The sequence below is a fragment of the Xyrauchen texanus genome, chromosome 25 (genome assembly GCF_025860055.1).
Source record: "Xyrauchen texanus isolate HMW12.3.18 chromosome 25, RBS_HiC_50CHRs, whole genome shotgun sequence".
NCBI lineage: Eukaryota > Metazoa > Chordata > Actinopteri > Cypriniformes > Catostomidae > Xyrauchen > Xyrauchen texanus.
Genome location: NC_068300.1, coordinates 9,428,555 through 9,448,229, shown reverse-complemented (window position 1 = coordinate 9,448,229; position 19,675 = coordinate 9,428,555). Strand labels below are relative to the sequence as shown.

General features: G+C 38.8%; 1 protein-coding gene across 2 annotated transcripts in view; it reads left to right on the top strand.

Annotated features, from left to right (window-relative positions):
* Positions 1-520: 520 nt before the first annotated feature.
* Positions 521-19,675, top strand: part of LOC127618847 (F-actin-monooxygenase mical1-like) — a 57,713-nt gene continuing 38,558 nt past the window's right edge. The window contains exons 1-8 of one of the 2 annotated variants that reach the window (XM_052091493.1): positions 521-631; positions 12,560-12,854; positions 12,978-13,185; positions 14,191-14,298; positions 14,461-14,556; positions 14,941-15,096; positions 15,354-15,454; positions 15,852-16,109. In XM_052091493.1, coding sequence (XP_051947453.1) covers positions 12,594-12,854; positions 12,978-13,185; positions 14,191-14,298; positions 14,461-14,556; positions 14,941-15,096; positions 15,354-15,454; positions 15,852-16,109 — 1,188 coding nt within the window. In that variant the 5' untranslated portion in view covers positions 521-631; positions 12,560-12,593. Of the gene's footprint in view, positions 632-6,055; positions 6,427-12,559; positions 12,855-12,977; positions 13,186-14,190; positions 14,299-14,460; positions 14,557-14,940; positions 15,097-15,353; positions 15,455-15,851; positions 16,110-19,675 lie in introns of those variants that run through there. The other variant, XM_052091492.1, reaches the window with a different exon arrangement.

The window sequence follows — 19,675 nt, the reverse complement described above, 5'->3', positions numbered from 1 at the left end:
TGATATGATACTTTGAGCATATTAAAAGTACAAACTGAAAACATTTTGGGTTTCGTTTCCAAAAGTGAAAGTAGCTGTGCAGGTGCAAGAAACAACGCTTTTAGTGCGAAATAACCTAGTACTAAACACGACCTGTTTTTGTAATTATAACAGTTTAGCGTCATTGTTTTAAAATAATTTCTAAAACTGGGTGTTGTGGGTAATAAAATTAGTAAAAATGCACTGTGGAAGTGAGATTTTTTTAAATTCATTAATTAATGTATTTATTTATTTTGCACACTCCCCGTTTGCCACCCGTTTACCGTTTTTATTTTTTGTTCCTTGTATACAGCAATAATAGTAATAAAAACAACAGTATATTAATATTAATTACGCCATGTTGACACGTTCTGTCACGTACTATAATTCATATTTATGAGACACGCGTACGCCTTGTTCGCCCACAGACGTTTGTCTGCCTTACACCCAATCAGAACATCACGTAATCTTATTAATATTCATGAGCCGTACCACCAGGATTCGGAAATGCTCGTGCAACTTCCACTGATGAGTCAAATCGCTGCAGTGACACAGGTAAACAACGACGGAGCACGTAAACTGAAGTCTAAACGATTCTGAACTGCTTTAAAAGGTAATGTAAAGTTTTATGTGCTTATACTACAATAACAAAGATTTCAAGGTAAAAACAGGACTACTAAAGTAACATATTAACAGCAGTTGTTGTACTTGTGTGATTGTTGAACAGCTCGAATGTGATATCCAAAGTCATTGTGAACTTATACTGAAGTGTCGTGCTATAAGGTTAAAAATAAATTCAAGATGCATTCAGTGTTGGGTGTAATTCATTACTAAGCAATTAATTACTATAATTAAATTCGTTTTTCATTGAGGGAAAAAAGTAAAGTAAGGAACTACTTATTTTTATTTTTTCCAGTAATTTAATTACAGTTACTTCTGATGTAATTGTGTTAAAAATACTGTATAGACTAGAATATTTCAGTTACAGTTAAAACTCTAATGTTAAAATGTATGTTTTCTCATTTAATGCAGCCCCTTTAAATTCTTTGGCCAGTTCATGAATAATTAATTTATTTATATGATTTAGTTTAAAGAATTAAAAGAACAGTTTCATGTCTATCCTTGTATTTTTCATCTGGTCGAGGTTGATAACGGTTTTTGAAAGTAATTAGTAATAAGTAATGCAATTACTTATCAGACAGAGTAATTAGTACAGTAATCTAATTACACAGTAGAAGATGTAATTGATTACTTTTATAGAGTAACTTAACCATCATTAGAGACAATGTATGAATGCAATGGAAGAGCTGTTACTGGGATGATGTGTTTTTTCCAGCATCGCACAGTCAATGTTGTCTTTGTTCGTACATTTAAAATCCTGCAAAACACAGTATTGCCTTGACATAACAGTTAAAGCAGTGTGCTAGTCAAACATTGCACATTTGTTGAATTTGGGGACTCAGGAAATGTTTTACTAGGTCATGAATTCATGTAAACATGCACTCCTCCACTAACATAAAAAGTACAATTTGCATGTATTTCTTGGAGTGCCACGTCTTTACCATGGTATATGAATATAATCATCCAGTACTATGGTATCACCACAATCAACGTTTTCAAGAGTTCTCCTCCCATTCCTTATGTTTCTCTTTTTCTCAGTACTAGAACTATAAACTTACATGATGGTAGTTCTGTTTAGTTTCTTCAAAGGATGCAATTTTGAAGCAATTTAGAAAAATGTTTGCCATTTTAAAGTGCTATCTTTCACGTTTTGTGGAAGAAATGGCTGTTATTCCATTAATCAAGTCCAGTTGTTTCCCTTTTCTTTTCTTTTTTTTTTACTGTTAAAAGCACAGTCTCCTCTCCAAATGCATGACTGAGCCTGTTTCCTGTGATAAAGCCCCTCTGGGTGTTGCTGAATCTTGTAGAGTGACAATGATGTGCACAAAGTGTTGGGTAACTAAAGTTTTACCCCCTTGGAACCTATGACTGATCACCTTGTGAGTGCCAGGGAAGTTATATGCCTTTGGGGGGGCAGGGGGGCATTTCATGTTTATGACCGTTTTTAAGCCAGTATTTAGTTGCGTGCAGGTGAAAATGAAGATAAAAGTGTTCTGAGTCATAGTTTTTTAATTATATCTAGATCTTGCTGGGCTTCTCTGAATCTGTCCTAATCAGAATCAGAATGAGCTTTATTGCCAAGTGTTCTCACATACACAAGGAATTTTTGGGGGTGATAGGAGAAACAAGTGCACACAGAACATCACAGTGAGACACAGAATATAAAACAAGGTGAGAGTATAAATATATAAAGAGAGTATAAATGGACTTTAGTCTTGTTCAGGTATATAGGTGGCTGTACAGCTGCCAACAACGTCTGCGATTAATATTGCGCCATATATTCACTCTAAATGAAGTGTTGGCATACATTTTGTGGAGTTATGAATTATCACCACCAATCCGTGTGGAACACGCTCGTCCATGCTCTGATGACTTTCATTTTGAAACCGAAACGGGATCTTATCAGTAAAGTTTATTACATGCTGTAAATTAGATATGTGGAGATTTCTGTTGGTTATCTTGTATCAAAGGTGTACGATTGGCAGGTTTGATTGGGTTGGATGAGATCAGCAGTTTGCATCTGAGTCACAGGAGCAAACAGTTTTGCTCCCCTCCATGCTGAATCAATAAACACTATCAAGCTGTTAATGAGCCCACAGGGACTGATTTAACTGGACCAAATCCATATATGAGAATGTGATGTACAATTAAGTGCTTGTTCCCCTTATTTTTCACAACTGTAATGTGTTTTTTTTTTTTTTTTTTTATCCACATTATTCACAATTTGGATTATCATTATTGTAATATATATATATATTTATATACACAAATCAGCCATGACATAAAAACCCTCGTGCCACCAAAACAGCGCCAACCGGCATCTCAGAATAGCATTCTGAGATCATATTCTTCTCACCACAATGTAACTGAGCGGTTATCTGATTTACCATAGATTATGTCAGTTTGAACCAGTCTGGCCATTCTCTGTTGATGTCTCACATTAACCAGGCATTTCCGTCCACAGAACTGCCGCTCACTGGATGTTTTTTGTTTTTGCCACCATTCTGAGTAAACTCTAGAGACTGTTGTGCGTTTCAATCCCAGCCCTCATGGGGGCTGCCATTTTTGAATCACATGACCAGCTGAATACTACTGGCTTAATCTCAGTAACCATCTGGTTATTGGACACTTTAACTCCTTTGGGTTAAATTAATCATGGTTGATTGGGAATAGGGAATTTCTACAATGGCATCTGAAACTGAAAACTGCTGATTTTGAACGATGCTTCATCCACACCACTAGGTGTCAAGATGACATGAACAAAGAGTTACTGAGTGTAGCTACCTTTAATTCACCTTTTTCAATTAAAGTTCATTAGAACTAAACATATTTACAAAGGAAGTGAGGATGAGAGCAGGCTTCACTCAGTGTATATAATGAATTTTAAGAGTGCTGGCCTAAAAGATAACATATAAATTGGAAAAAGTAGCCGCACTATGCATATATTGTATATTTACAAAGGAGAAATAGTCATAACTTCATACTTAATTCATGAGTGTCCAAACTTTAACGCTTTTTTGTTCAATTCTGCTTTGTAGTTGCATTTATGCAATTTACCTTTATTCGTGCAGAGTATCCAGAGTTTAACTATGGTATTAGGAAGATCATGTTAATTACAGGTAATAAAATGATCACCATTGTTAGATGTAATTCATTTGTATAAAATAATAATATATGGAATTTGTAATGAAAAACAATATCCTAAACACATCTATAAAAGTGACTTTTATTGCCCTAATATACAATATCTCATATTATTGTTGACTAAAAACATTTATTACAAATATATACACTATTCCTGGCAAAATACCATAGTTACTACTACAGTTAATGTTACTACAGAAACTGTCGGGTATATTTCTATAAGGGTGCTGATTTGTGGAAGCCTGTAATTACCATTGTGAATGGAACAATGTTTTCTTGTTTACCTCGTCACTGTAGTTTAATATGATGGACTGTTTAATTTTGTTTCAGCTAGCTTCAGCACAGAGCCTTTAAGTGTGGGTTTATAACAGAGAATTCTTTGTCAAATTCAAATGGGTCGCACGCGATGTTAAGCTTGGGACAGCACGCTGCAAGCGCAGAGCAGGTTTGTCAGATTAGTGAGACCGGTCCCTCTTTTACACTGCTCAGAAAAGCAAATGCGCTGCGCAGCTTTAGGTAGTGCCATTGTATCACACTCTTGTTGTATTTGCGGACACTAAAGAATCCAGCCTACTGTCCAAACTAAATTATACATGCATGCAGACACTCAAAGGAGTTATCAACCACTTTATTCTTTATTATTCAGTTGTACATAGCATCAAAATGTATTTTGGAATATGAAAAAATTACATAGCTCATAGCTGGCTATGGCCATGATCAAACATGGTCTTGTAGCGCAAGTTTACATAGAAAAAAATTACAAAACAGCATATACGAATGCAAAAACGGGCATCTTCAGTGGTAAACCACGTCCTTAGTGCTTCTTCTTTTAACTTAACACGTCTCACGTTTCGAGCGTCTGTGCTCTTCAGGACTCGTACCCAGGTCTTTTGCAGTGCTAGTGCAGCGCTCTATCAATTGGACTTCAGTACCACACACAGGGTTTTCCTGCATAGAGAATTACTAGGCGGCCGCCCTTGTCAAATTTCGTGCTGCCTCTGGCTGTCTACAAAACTCTGGTGGGTGTCTTCATGGAAAACACTAACAAGCGTTGTGTCTGATAGAAACACAGATCACAGCTTGGTGATATATCTTTATTTCATCCTTAATTAAAGTTCATATAATACAGGAATGTGACATGTAAATAAGCACAAACACCAAAACTGTCATTCTCTGTGCGGTCAGAGCCGCTTCAACCAGTCGCGGAAGTGACCCAATCTGAGCGGGAGTTGAGACCGGGAGAGATTTAAAGCTCCGCCGGCTGATGCGCACTCTAACGCGGAGACGCTCGTCTCCCCCCCCCCCCCCACCCCCCGCTGTCTGCAGCTCGCGACAAGTTGCATCATTGATGAGATCATCATAAGATCAATCTTATGTGAAAAATAACACTAAATTGCCAACATCAATAATATATATATATATATATGCGTGTTTTGGATCGACAAGTTTGACAAATGCTTATCAATAATATTCAATCAAATATTATTATCAATTATGGCTAAAAATGTTTGCAGTGTTCAGTGACTAAAACTACATTAAAATGCCCAGATTTGTCAACTAAAATTTTACTTAAAAAAAAAAAAAAAAGGGGGGATAAGGTTGACTAAATATGATAAAAACTAAAAACACCTAAGACTAAATAAAAAAACAGCTGACAAAATTAACACTAGTATTCAGATGCCAGGTCATTAGGAGTGTATTAACGCAAAGCCAACGTTTACGTGTTTTTAATATCACTTTTTTGATCAATATGGTACCACCTCCGCCTCATTTTGAGCTAGGAAAAGCCCTGCACACAATTGCACTTGAACAAACTTTAAATGTAGTTGGTATGTAATGCAAACACTAAAATATATCGCCTAACTGACATGCACCGTAGTTAAAGTGTTTTGATGGCGTTGTTTGAGGAATAAAATAAAAGTCGTCATTGTAGTTCCTCTAGTGTACTTTTCACCAGGAACGAGCCACATAAAAAAAACTATTTGCCAAAAGGTTGTTATTGTAAAGTGACTCTGATTCATTACAAGTTAATAGAATTTGGGGGGGAAATGTACTTCATTGTTATGAAAACAATGTCACAATGCAAGCGCTCAATAGGCTTCCGTTTCTGTAAAGAAAATCTCTTGATACTTTTCTTTGATTTTGTCGTGAAATATAACCCAGACATGTTCTTGACAGATTTCGTGAGCTTCACTCACTAGATCTGTATTTAAAAACAGACAGTCCAGAATTTTTGATATCTGTGATGAATGACATGTTGTTCCTGTAAACATCTAGACGTGGAGTCGAACGCCAAACAGCTGTTACACAGATCGGCTGCCTTTATGTCCAAACAACAGCAAGACTAGTGTGGATAAATAATTTTTTTTAAACATTTGTTGAACATTGACGTGAACAAGATAGGACTGTTTATTTTCAGGAAGTGTTATGAGAAGGATTATTGTCTGTGTTTCATGCTGCGTGACCGTTAATGATCCAGGAAGTGCTGCAACGTTTGTTTGAAGCTGTTAGTTGGGACACATGGGGACGATTACAAGGTGGCAAAAGAAACAAAACCTCAAGTCATGTGCTGGGGACTACAGTGGTGTTTGCTGTAGTCTAGTTATTTTGAATCGTCTACTCTTGGTGTAATCACACAGGAAGGTAGGAACATGTCAAATCAACGACTCTCAAAGAATATGCTGAGTTTAGTTGGAAGACTGAAGTAACCACACTTTGACGATGCATGTTTATAGTTTTTACAGTCAGTGTTTTCTCTAATTACTAATTGTCTAAATACTTAAAACTATTCCAGCCAATGTTTTTATTGTAATAATTTGGCACAAAAGGATCATAAAAGTAGTCTGTGTGACGAATGTGTCATATACCAAGTCCTCCAAAGGCATAGATTTTGCACAAATGCAACAGGGTTGACCAGGCGCGAGCCGATCCACAACGCGCAATAACGAAGTATACCTGGGCCTTAAGAATGTGGCGCATGAGTCGCATGGACTACCTTTATGATACAGCCAAAAAAATTGCTCTTTGTCAATTCAATCGTGGACAGTGCTTTTCTTAACTAAACATTTCTACGTAACCTCAACACAAACACTTTGTTTAGAAAGCACCTAGTTGAATTGGATAAACCCTACATAATTAGGCATGTCAATGTAACTCAAATATCTTGTATTTCTTTATGTACTAACTAGTGAAAATGAATGTTAGCATGCTAATAAATACATGCTGGTTTGAAGCACTACATAGTGTAGTTTAGCAACTATGCGATGGTTAGCACAGCATTTGCTCAACAATGGGAGCAGTCATTTTTCATGTGAAACATCTAACTGTCCTCATCGTTAGTTTAAGCTCCACTCTTCACCATAAAGGCCCCGATATACTTCCGGAGAAGTACTTCATTCTTCGTTAAATGGTAAAAAGAATTTCTAAACGGCTGAGGGAGGTGTTTAGAGGAGCATTTAAGTATGAGGATGCTCAGTAAAACCTTAACTAATGTGACATTAAATGTGTTATCAATGACGTATGCCTCATTAACGCACTAAACGCATCCATAATAGGCACAGATTACCCTCTGTTTTCAGGGCTGGATTGGGAAGAGAAATCGGCCTTATCGCAGCCCATTACTATCCACTGCCATTGCACTGAGAATACAACATGCTGGGGGGGGGTAGACGCTGACTACTACACCTGGAGTGGCAAGTTCGAATCCAGGGCGTGCTGTGTGACTCCAGTCAGGCCTCCAAAGCAACCAGTTGGCCCAGTTACTAGGGTGGGTAGGGTCATGCTGGGTTATCCTCCTCGTGGTCACTATAATATGGTTCTTGCTCTCGGTGGGGCACGTGGTGAGTTGCGCGTGGATGCCACGGAGAATAGTGTGAAGCCTGCACACGTGCTATATGTCCGCGGCAAAGCGCTCAACAAGCCACGTGATAAGATGCGCAATTGCCGGTCTCAGATGCGGAGGCAACTGAGATTCGTCCTCCGCCACCCGGATTGAGGGGAGTCAATACGCCACCATGAGGACTTGGAGCGAGTTAGGAATTGGACATTCCCAATGCGAGAATTCCCAAAGGGAGAAAAGAAGTAGCTTCAGTAACAAGTCTGCAGGGCCTCATTACTACCAAATGCGCTGTTAAAATGCTCTCTGTTTTAGGAGAATGCTTACAGTAACTTAGCACCCTGAAAACTTAACCTCTGATTCTATGAAAGCTTGAGTTTATCGATTCCTCTTACCCTTTTATTTAAGTTTAAACCAGACATTTCCATTTAAACCTGCACAAAGATATCAGCGACGTTTGTGTATTTGTCTTATTCTCTGTCAGACAGATTGAACTAAATTTCAGAATGCTTATTGCTCACAGAAATTCTAATGTGATGTTAAATCTATTATTGAATATTGATCTAAAATGTTCTCAGAATGTACACTGATCGTGTTACCCGACCACAGTCACACGGTGTAAAGTTACTAAATGTATACTTTGACTTTTCAAATGGGATTGTCCTCCAATAATGATCCAATAATTTGTTTGATTGATTGCTGCATATTTAAGTTGAAAGAAAGTGAACGAATGCAGCATAAAAATGAGGCTGACTTTTTATAAACCCACAAGTTGGAGTGCAGGTGACAGTGAGTGCTTTGTCTCAAAATAGTCCTACTTCAATGTATTTAAATGTGGGTTGCTAGTCTAAATTTGTTAACATGAGACACCAACAACATTTCCCATCGTGTTTTATTTGTATATCTTCCCTTAAGCCTAGTGAGTCACGTGGCATACCAACCTGTTATCTATTACATAATAGCAGGATAATAGTATGAATATGCTTATAGTGTCATGTTTTTAACCTAAATCTTGTTCTGTGACACAATAACAATCATAGCTACTGTTTCTGTATGTCAACTCACAACTTACCGCAGTGGAAAGTTCTTAAAATCAGTTGTCCATTGTTAAAAGTGGTAGAACTTGTTTCCATAAAGTTTAGAGGTTGGTTTGTTTTTTTTAACATTTGTTGGCTTGTGCTTTAGAATTATTGCCTGAGGGGGGGTGGGAGTGTGTGTGTGTGTGTGTGTGTGTGTGTGTGTGTGTGTGTGTGTGTGTGTGTGTGTGTGTGTGTGTGTGTGTGTGTGTGTGTGTGTGTGTGTGTGTGTGTGTGTGTGTGTGTGTGTGTGTGTGTGTGTGTGTGAGAGAGTTTGTGTGTGTGTGTGTATTATACAATACATTCTTTTTCTTGAAAATATTGATGAACATCTCTCTTTTGCCTGCATGTTTTTTGGGTATGCTTTTTGGATATGTTTATGAAAGTCTGGCATGTTAAAGAAACTCACCCAGTGAGTTTCCAAAGAATTTATCAGTGATCGTTTCGGTAATGTATCACAAAATCTAAAAACATTTTTTTTTGTTTTTTCTGTGGACTGTTTGAGTGGTGTTTGCTATTGATACAGATTTTCCGATTCATATGGGTATATTTTGATTATAATGTCCCTTTTGCTTACATATGAATCAAAATTGTCTCCCAGCTAATGCTGTTCATTGTACTTGGGACCTTCTACAAAGGTGCATTATGAAAATATACATTTTTCAAATTATATTTAATTAGTTTTACTCTGGGTAGGGAAGGAGGTATTGCCCCATGTGAAGGAGTTCAAGTACCTCTGGGTTTTGTTCATGAGTGAGCGGACAATGGAGCAGGAGGTTGGCTGGAGAATCGGGGCAGCGGGGGCGGTTTTGCACTCGCTCTATCGCACCGTTGTCACGAAAAGAGAGCTGAGCCGGAAGGCAAAGCTCTCGATCTACCGGTCAATTTTCGTTCCTACTCTCACCTATGAGGTCGTGAATACAAGCGGCCGAAATGGGTTTCCTCAGAAGGGTGGCGGGCTTCTCCCTTAGATACAGGGTGAGGTCATCTCAGCTCAGTCATCCATGAGGAGCTCGGAGTAGAGCCGCTGCTCCTTTGCGTCGGAAGGAGCCAGTTGAGGTGGTTTGGGCATCTGGTAAGGATGCCCCCTGGGCGCTTCCCTAGGGAGGTGTTTCAGGCACGTCCAGCTGGGAGGAGGCCTCGGGGAAGACCCAGGACTAGGTGGAGAGATTACATCTCCACACTGGCATGGGAACACCTCGGGGTCCCCCAGTCAGAGCTGGTTAATGTGGCTCGGGATCCCCCTGCTGGAGCTGCTGCCCCCGTGACCCGACTTCGGATAAGCCGTTGAAGATGGGTGGATGGATAGTTATAAGCAAATCCATGTATTCAATAAATAAATATGAAATTATGTTGCATATAGATTATATTTTGTTACATGTTTATTATTTAAATTGCATAAATTGTACTATTTACAAGTATTTACGCTGATTTGTTGAGTGCGTGCTAAAAATGGGAACTATCTCTTTAAGAAAACCGGCATTTCTGTAAAGGGCATATGTAAATGAGCGCATGTTAATAAGAGAGGCCTCAAATAGATTTATTTAATCCGTGCTATGCATGACTAAAATGAAATGTTTATTTTTTGTTGTTTTTGATTAACAACTGCCTGTAAAGAACAGAAAGGGAATTAAAAGAGACATTATTCAATGACAAATTGGTCCACCAAAATACTACACTACAAAATTCACTTGTGAGTGAAATCTGAACCATTACCTTCCAGATGCCCAATATACATTTTTTTTTTGTTGTATAGCGGAATTTGGTTACAAATGCGAGTGATTTTCTCTCATTGTAGACTGCTGCGCATGGAGTAAAAGATCGATCTTGGGATTTAAGAATCAATAACGTTCAAACGATGATCACGATGCATTGAAAAATCAATATTTTTACCCACCCATAGGGTTTGCCTTTGCAAAACCTGTCACAGTGATGCTGGCAGGGTGCTCACGGTCATGGAAAACCTGGAAATATCACAGAAGTTTTAAATTGTGATGCTTGGAAAAGTGATTTAATAAATCTTAAAAATCGTTGAAAAGTCATGGAAATTTCAGTAGTGAGAATATACATTTTTGAAATTATAAATTGAGTTTTCCTCAAAATGTCTCAGCTAGAAATGGCTCCCAAGTCATAGTCAAGTCATGAATTGTGAATTGGGGACAGATTATTGTTGAGTCGATGAACATATCAAACTAGTCTGAATGATTCATTAGTGATGAATCCATACAAATTGCTGGAAAGGTCATGGAAATGTCATGTAAATTAATTTGTCAAAAAAGGTGGGAAACTACTGATCTATATATATAATATATTGCTCATGATGTCACAACAGTGAATCTACTGCTGGCAGTTTAGAATTCTATGAGCAATCCAGTTATATATATATATATATATAGAGATCAGTGGTGGGAACCCTGTGCTAGGGTGATCTGGGTGGTTGCTAGGGTGTTGCTATGCAGTTGCCTGAGGGGCTGTTCAGACCCCCTTTTGTGTAATTGTTTTGCTATGGAAACATGAGATAGACGGACCTCTTTCACTGTTGCACCACATCTCACTGTAATTGTTAAAGAATCTATTAACTGTTAAAGCTCATCTATTCCTGCATAGCTCTAACAATGCCAAGGCCAAGGGTTCGATTCCCAGGGAACACAAACTAATAAAAGCAACTGCTTAAAAACTATGATAGTCGCTTTAGATAAAAACACAATTAATTAGGGCTGCAACTAACGATTATATTGATCATCGATTAATCTTCGATTATTTCTTGATTAATCAATACATTTTATTTCCTATATTTTATTAACATATGATTTTTCAAAAAGCTGATATGATAAAAGGCTTAAGTATTTGGTTTGATTTACATTTCTCAATTCACAATTCTGTACTCTCATAAAACTTTGAACAAAGCCAAATGAAAAGTTACACTTGGATTTGTTATTATTACTATTATTAGATATCGTTCCTTTACTCGTAAAAACGTAACAAAAAGTGCTCATCATTAAAGAGTAAAATGATCTTTAGGGCATGGAGTGGGACAAAAATCAGCCCAGCAGAGGGCAATAGTGACACGAGAATAGAAATATGAATAACTCTGCCCAGCTGAAAAATACATAATTATGTTAGATACATATTCATGTACACACTGATTACATTAATTTTATATTAAAGTATTTTAATATTATAGTTTTTAAAATAGTATTTAACTGCTTACATGTTTTTAAACTATTTTAATAAAGACAATTGTGTATGGCTTATCCAGTAAAATAATGTTTGTCATAGTATAAATTTACTATGAAATCAGACATTACATGTGGCATTATCAGGAGGACTTTCAAATATTAGCACACTTAGCATTATTATACATTATATTCAGCATTGCATACAGTTTAATATAGTGCAATCATCTGTACATCTCTCGCTGAAAACAGAAACACATCACCTTGAGAGACTTGCATTTCATGGCGCAGCATCTAGCTTTTTCTGTGCAAGTTCAGTGTGAACAGCCCCTAAGTGTTCTGAGTGGTGTTTAGCACGTTGCGATGTGTTGGATAGGAAGTTTTGGGTCATTGCTTGGCTTTTTCTGTACGATTGTTTACTGGTCCAAGTCAAAACAGTCAACCCACAAGTCTCCATTATATTCTGTTCCCTAGATAAGTCTTGTGCCCTCATTCAATGAAAGTCTATTGGATTTGTTTATTAATATTTTTTTTGAGCCCATTTTATCTTCTGCCAGATGAAAAAAAAGCCTGGTCACACATAAAAGTTAAAGCACACCTATCTGTACGCTATTTGTTTATCTTGAAGCCACAACATAACACTCATTCTGTTCAAAATGACACTGTAAACTCTCTTTCTATCTCTACAGGTTATCTAGCAGGCACTAGGCCTCTTCCAACACAATGGCGAACCAGTCAGACTCTGCCAATCCTGGCCATGCTCTCTTTGACTGCTTTGTTAAGGCTCAAACATGTAAAGAGTCGCAGCAGAGCTTCAGCGAGCTTTGTCGCCACCTGGAGTTGGATCCCAGAGACTACAAGCTCTTCTACAGCAAACTGAAGGACAGACTGAACTACTGGAAGGCCAAAGAGCTCTGGCAGAAGATAGACAAGAGAGCTGCCCATCCAGACTATGAAGAGGGCAAAGCATGTCACCAAAACAAGGTGCCATAAATAACCTGATAAATGGCAGATATTTACATCAATACATTTGTTTATCACAGGGAACAGGACAAGGGCTATGAAACATATGCTATGAATACAGCTGTCTCTCTCTGTCTCCTTCAGTGTTTAGTGTTGGGTGCGGGCCCCTGTGGTTTGAGGACCGCTATAGAGTTGGCCCTAATGGGCGCTCAAGTAGTTGTACTGGAGAAAAGAAGGTCTTTCGCCAGAAATAACGTTCTACACCTGTGGCCCTACACCATTCGAGACCTCCGTAACCTTGCCGCAAAGAAATTCTATGGTCGATTCTGCTGTGGCACCCTTGACCACATCAGTAAGAATATTCAAGCTGTATCATTTTTCATAATATATGTGAATCTCTTTAAGAAATGTCCAGGTCATATTTTACTCCAAAACCAATATAAATATATAGATATATAATTCAGAAACTTTAAATACATTACATTTTTGGGGCAGAAATTAAAGCATTGATAAGACAATAAAAAAGGGACTTTAGAAGAAGATCGTTCATTTCCATATTATTAAACAAAAGCCTATCATTGGCCTAAAGAAAGCAATTATTCATAGTTAAAAAGTACTGAAATATTGATATTTTTCACACCAAACGTGATTGTATCGCTTTATAAGGCATTCATTTAACCACTGGAGTCATATGGATGACGTTAATACTGATTGTCTGTGCTTTTTGGAGCATCAAAAATGGTGTTACCATCCACTTCCATTATAAGGACCTACTGAGCAGAGATATCTTTCTATTTTTCTTCAAATGTGTTCAGCTGAAGAAAGGAAGATATATCCATCTGGGATGGTATGAGGATGAGTAAATGATGAGAAAATTTTCATTTTTGGGTGAACTGTTCCTTAAAAGTTGTTTAAAATGTTGAAAAACAGGTTTCAAGACCCCTGTGTTCAGAATTGCACTCATTCCGGTATGTTTTAACACAAGAACGTGTCATCATCTTGTGCCGTTGCTGTCGTTTGTTCTTTGTACTGCTGCGTGTTGCCTATACAGCTGGAGTTTCGCTTACTGCCCCCTGTTGAAAACAGGTGGTACTTCAAGCTTGAATTGCTCAGATGGTAGGGATCGTCCTTATATACATTATAATTGAATTTATTTATTCTTTAATGTAATTAATTGCACTGAATTAACACGTTAAATCAACAGCCCTATTGAATATATTATATATAATTTTTTCATATGTTTTTGAGGTGAATTATGAACCGGACATGTTCTTGACTGGTTCGAGAAAAACGTCTTTTTTTTTGTTTTACCCTTAAATGAAGAAATGTAATACTGATGAGGTCTGTGTTTGACCAGGTATCCGTCAGCTGCAGTTGATTCTGCTGAAACTCGCTCTGGTTTTGGGAGTTGAGGTTCACACAGGTGTAAGCTTTGAACGTCTTGTTGAACCATCAGGAAACACAGGTACAAATCAGCTCTGGTTGGTGACCTTTAATCACATGGTGATGCTGTTATTGGTGGTGTTAGTGTGAAGATGTTGGGAATTCTTGAAAGTTTGCTTAAACTAGGACGAAGATGGATAAGAGTTGCTCATTATTCTTTACTCTTTCTCTCTCTTTCTCTCAGGATGGAGGGCAGAAGTATCACCCAAGCCCCACCCAGCTGCTACTTTTCAGTTTGATGTCTTTATTTCAGCTGGAGGAGGAAGATACGTGCCTGATGGTAAAACATCCAGATGCACAAATTTACATCTATCTGAGTCATTTTCATTAACCTCACAGTACAGAGTTGATTAGCTCTTAACTAAATACATGGAATGCTTTAATATCAACATATTATTGGAAAGAGCCCATTAAAATTGTATTTTATTTGGTTCGATGAACACAGTTTTCTTTCCTTTGTTGATGTATTTCCTATTGAATCTGGAAATTGGAGCACAACATTTTGAAGCTTTTATTTTGACACGGACTAAAAGCTACAAAATATCTTTTTGGATTTCACAGGGTCTTTATACTTTTGATTTAAACAAGTAATGTGTAACCTCACTTCACTTTGAAAATGAAGACTTTTCCCCACTGTTTTTTTTTTTCACCTGTGTGTTGTTAGGTTTTAAGATAAAGGAGCTAAGGGGGAAATTGGCCATCGGGATCACCGCAAACTTTGTTAACCGTCACTCTAAAGAAGAATCTCAGGTACCGGAAATCAGCGGAGTGGCCAGAATATACAACCAGACATTCTTCCAACAACTCCAGTCTCAGACAGGTGCACATGAGAACAGACATACACACACACAAACAAACAAACAAACAAACAAACTCTTTTCCTAAAAAAAAACGTATCGCAATTTTTAAAATGCAAATGTATGAATAATTTCTCCAATTGATGATCTCCTCAATTTTGTCCCTACACTATATTATGTACACACACACACACACACACACACACACACACACACATGCATTTCATCTTCATCGTCCTCTTTCAGAATTCTTCTATTCCTTCTTTTGCTCCTTCTTCAGGCATTGATCTAGAGAATATTGTCTACTACAAAGATGACACTCACTATTTTGTCATGACTGCCAAAAAGGCGAGCTTGTTAAAGAATGGAGTTATAAAGCAGGTATGTTGTACACACTCAAATACACCTCAAGATTATTTGGTATAAAAGCTGAACAGTGCTTTTAGGATGTAGATTCAGTTGAAAAGGCCTGATTTTTTTTCCACTGTATATTGTAGTATTAAAGTACTAAAGTTAATCCCCCGATAATGGCTTTGATCCCACTGCAGTCCTGTGGCAAACCAACCGACCACAGCTGTGAGCATATTGTGATCACTCTCACATAATACATAAACACGAGTATTACTGAATGTACCTTTTTTTTAAAAGTTGAACCAGCTTATCTTTACCGCAGACTCTCAGAAACTGAAGAAGTTCAGATGGCTTGGTGCAAATGGGGAATCTCTCAAAAATGTCTGTGTTGTCTGTCTTGATTAAAAACTTCCCTGTTCCTCCTCAGGACTTCTCTGATGCAGAACAGCTTCTTTCACCCTCAAATGTCAACCAGGAGGCCCTGCTCCAGTACGCCTACGAAGCCGCTGACTTCTCCACTGAGCACATGCTGCCAGATCCGGAGTTTGCATGCAATCACGCAGGCAAGCCAGACGTGGCCATGTTTGACTTCACTTCCATGCACAGAGCAGAAAACGCCTCTCTCGTGAAGGAGAGGAAAGGCAAGAAGCTGCTCATCGGACTGGTGGGAGACTGTCTGGTGGAGGTGTGTTTCAGTCCCTGAACTTTGGACAAATTGGCTTGCAGTACATAACTTTAGTATTCTGTACATGAACAATATGGACAGCATTCATCAAACATGTAATGTTCACATCAGCTTTTAACAGTGTCAGCCAATATTAGCATTTTTTTAATCTACATTATTGACATGATTACAGTCAGATTAGGCAGATAATGGAAGCATATACAGTACTACATGGGCTTATTATTTTTTACAATTTTAAACAGTTAACTCCTATGGCTGGTTACAATAGCCATCTTATTTGTTATCACCTTAACAAAAATAACTAGATTGGTAAAGTTTGTCAATACAAATTTTGATGATGGCTTGACAAAGTCTTGTCTGAAAGATTTAAACTTTAAACTACTTTTAAATTTTGACAGACAGACAGACAGGCAGCAACCTTTAAAGGTGCTGTAAGCATTTTTGTTTTCATGGAAAGGTATGAAAAAAGTTTCTACACTCGGATAGATTTCACTGAAATAAGTGTCATGAGATATCTTACCACTCTCTGTGACAGCTCTAGACTTTTTAAACCAAACAAAAATGTTTCCAGGGTCTGCAGTCTCTTTTTGCCTGTCAATTATTTTATATGTTCTCATAGTGTTGTCGTTGCAGGAAATTATTGAGGCTTAATTCCATATTCTGTTTTGTAATTTGTCAGTTGTTATTTCGCTACTGTTGTGTTTGACAGCCGTGGGAACATGCTTTGTGTCGGTTTCAACAGTATCAGTGAGGTGTTTTGGAAAGAGGGGGGCTTGGCTAAATCAAGGGAACAGTCCCGTGGAAGGTAGAACAGGTAGAAGGTAGAAAATTGACGAGCATTCCATTGGCCCATTTATTTATGGGGGCCCATATGTACACGCAATAATCAGTTGATCAATATATCAATTTAGAAATCAATTCACCTTTTTCCTGAACGCAGAAGTGTTCCACGATTCGACTGTTTTGAGTGTGTGTTGAGGTGTGGGAAAAGCGTAGAATCACGACTCTCCAGTTGGTCAGCTGCTTCAGAAGCCGAGACAAACCACATATTCGAATGCTTGAAACTTAACGTGAAAACGGCTCGAAACTTTGCACTGACGAATCGCAGCTTCTGTAACATCTGGGCAATGATTGATGACAGATTAGGCCCCGTCCCCTCTATTCTCAACTGGAAATCAATAAAAGGAGGCAGGGGCGAGGATCCTACCCCAAAATAGATAAACAAAATACTACCCACGGGGCCTGGTTAGCTCAGCGATTATTGACGCTGACTTCCCTCCCTGGACTCACGAGTTTGAATCCAGGGTGTGCTGAGTGACTCCAGCCAGGTCTCCTAAACAACCAAATTGGCCCGGTTGCTAGGGAGGTTAGAGTCACATGGGGTAACCTCCTCATGGTCGTGATAAGTGGTTCTCGCTCTCAATGGGGCACGTGGTAAGTTGTGCGTGTATCGCAGAGAATAGCATGAGCCTCCGCGTGCGGAGTCTCCGCGGTGTCATGCACAGCGAGCCACGTGATAAGATGCGCAGATTGACAGTCTCAGAAGTGGAGAAATGTCCTCCGCCACCCTGATTGAGGTGAGTAAACATGCCACCTTGAGGACCTATGAAGTAGTGGGAATTGGGCATTCCAAATTGGGGAGAAAAAAATAGTAACCCCAAAAAGAGAAGATCCGGTCAGGTTTGCGAACCAGGTCTCGTGTTTTGCTTTCTGTCTGGAGAAGAGAAAATGAGATGTAAAAACCTAGAATTTACACTTTTGCATGAAATAAACAATATCACTGGCAATACCTTTGCAATAGGATAGGCCATGCTTGCATTTACTGATGGCTTTATGTGTGTGTGTGTGTGTGTGTGTGTGTATATATATATATATATATATATATATATATATATATATATATATATATATATATATATATATATATATATATATATATATATATATATATATATATATATAATATCTCTTGCTGGAGGATTGTCCTTGTTGAGTTTGATTTTGGGCCCTCCGTCGAGGATTCCGTGGTTATGCAGACTCATTGCCAAAAGATGAACAGCGTCATATGAAGCCCTACGGTAAGGCCAGCGTTGGTGTGCAGGATCGTTTGTTGAAAGATAAACAACATTTGATTATGAACCCTCCGACAAGGGTGGCGTTGTTTGGAATATCTTTGCCGAAAGATGAACAATGTAGCGGAAAGCCATACGAAAATGGCGATGTTGCGTGCAATACCCTTCATTGAAGGAAAACAACATTTGATTATGAACCCTCCGACGAGGGTGGGCGTTGTTTGATGGTAATCTTTGCTGAAAGATGAACAATGTAGCGTAAAGCCAGATGAAAATGGTGACGTTGTGTGCAGTACCCTTCATTGAAAAATATCCCATGATGATTATGAGCCCTCCAACGAGGGCAATCTAGGCTTGTACAGTACCTATGCAAAGGAAAACCATGCTTGGGAATGTGGAGGCCCTAGTGAGGAGGGTGGATATGGTTATGCGGTGTACTTGCAGGACAATAGACATGCTTGAATTTGATAATAATGTTGGAAAAGATGTGGTTGAGCAGTGAGAGTCCCCAACCATCATCAGATAGGTATGATCTTATGGCTGATGGTGAGTTGAGCATGTGTGATGATATGAGGGTTGGGTCGAATATATTTCTGGTAGGATGAAGAAGACCAGCAGCCAAGCATCTGATGGTGAGTTCTGATAGTCCTTGATAAGCAGCCATTGTGGCTGCACCAATTCTGAATGAGTGCCCCGGGGTCACTTGAGGGGTCAGATGTGGATTGTGAATTAGTTTGCAGATATATGTAGTGGAGGTGTCGAGGCAGGAGGAGCTGGAGATTGTAGATATCGTTATACTACAACCACACCCTGCTGGGCGAGTCCTTTCTGCAAGAGTTTTAGCTGAATCTAAAGAAGAATGAGGGGCTTAGTCCGGTAGAGGTTCGAAAGGTGTGGGCAGGGGACAAGATGTATGCTGGTGGTGGGACACAGTCGATGGAACGCCTGAAAGGAGATAAAGGGTAGCGATTGAATTGAAAACTGTGAATGTGCTCAGCTGAGAGAATGGGGTTCAGTTGGTGCCATGTCAAATGTCTCAGTGGGGGCTAAGGAGCCTGGAGGAGGACCTGCCTTTGATGATCATGACTGTGGTGGTGGTGTCGCAAAAAACAACAATACGTTTGCGTGCCCAGGGAGAGCCCATAATATGCTGGTGACAACGATGGGTTGAATTTCAAAGATGTGGATGAAGGGGAGCTGGCGCTATTGAAAAATTAGTCTGGCCATTTCCCTGCGAATCATGTTCCTATATAGTAGCTCAAGACCTTCAGAAGGGCGCACATCTGTGTAAAAGACATGCCGTCTTAGGTTTTGTTATGGAAAAGGGAAAATCAGTTCTAGTGATTAGCAACGGGGACAAGATTTGAGGTCTGATCGGCAGCGGTCATCAATAGATACGTTGTCAGAGTGTTATCAATGAAATGGCTAGCGTGAGGAGGCGGCCATGATGAATGATGCACATGGCGAAATGAGGTGACCCAAAGTGACAGGGAG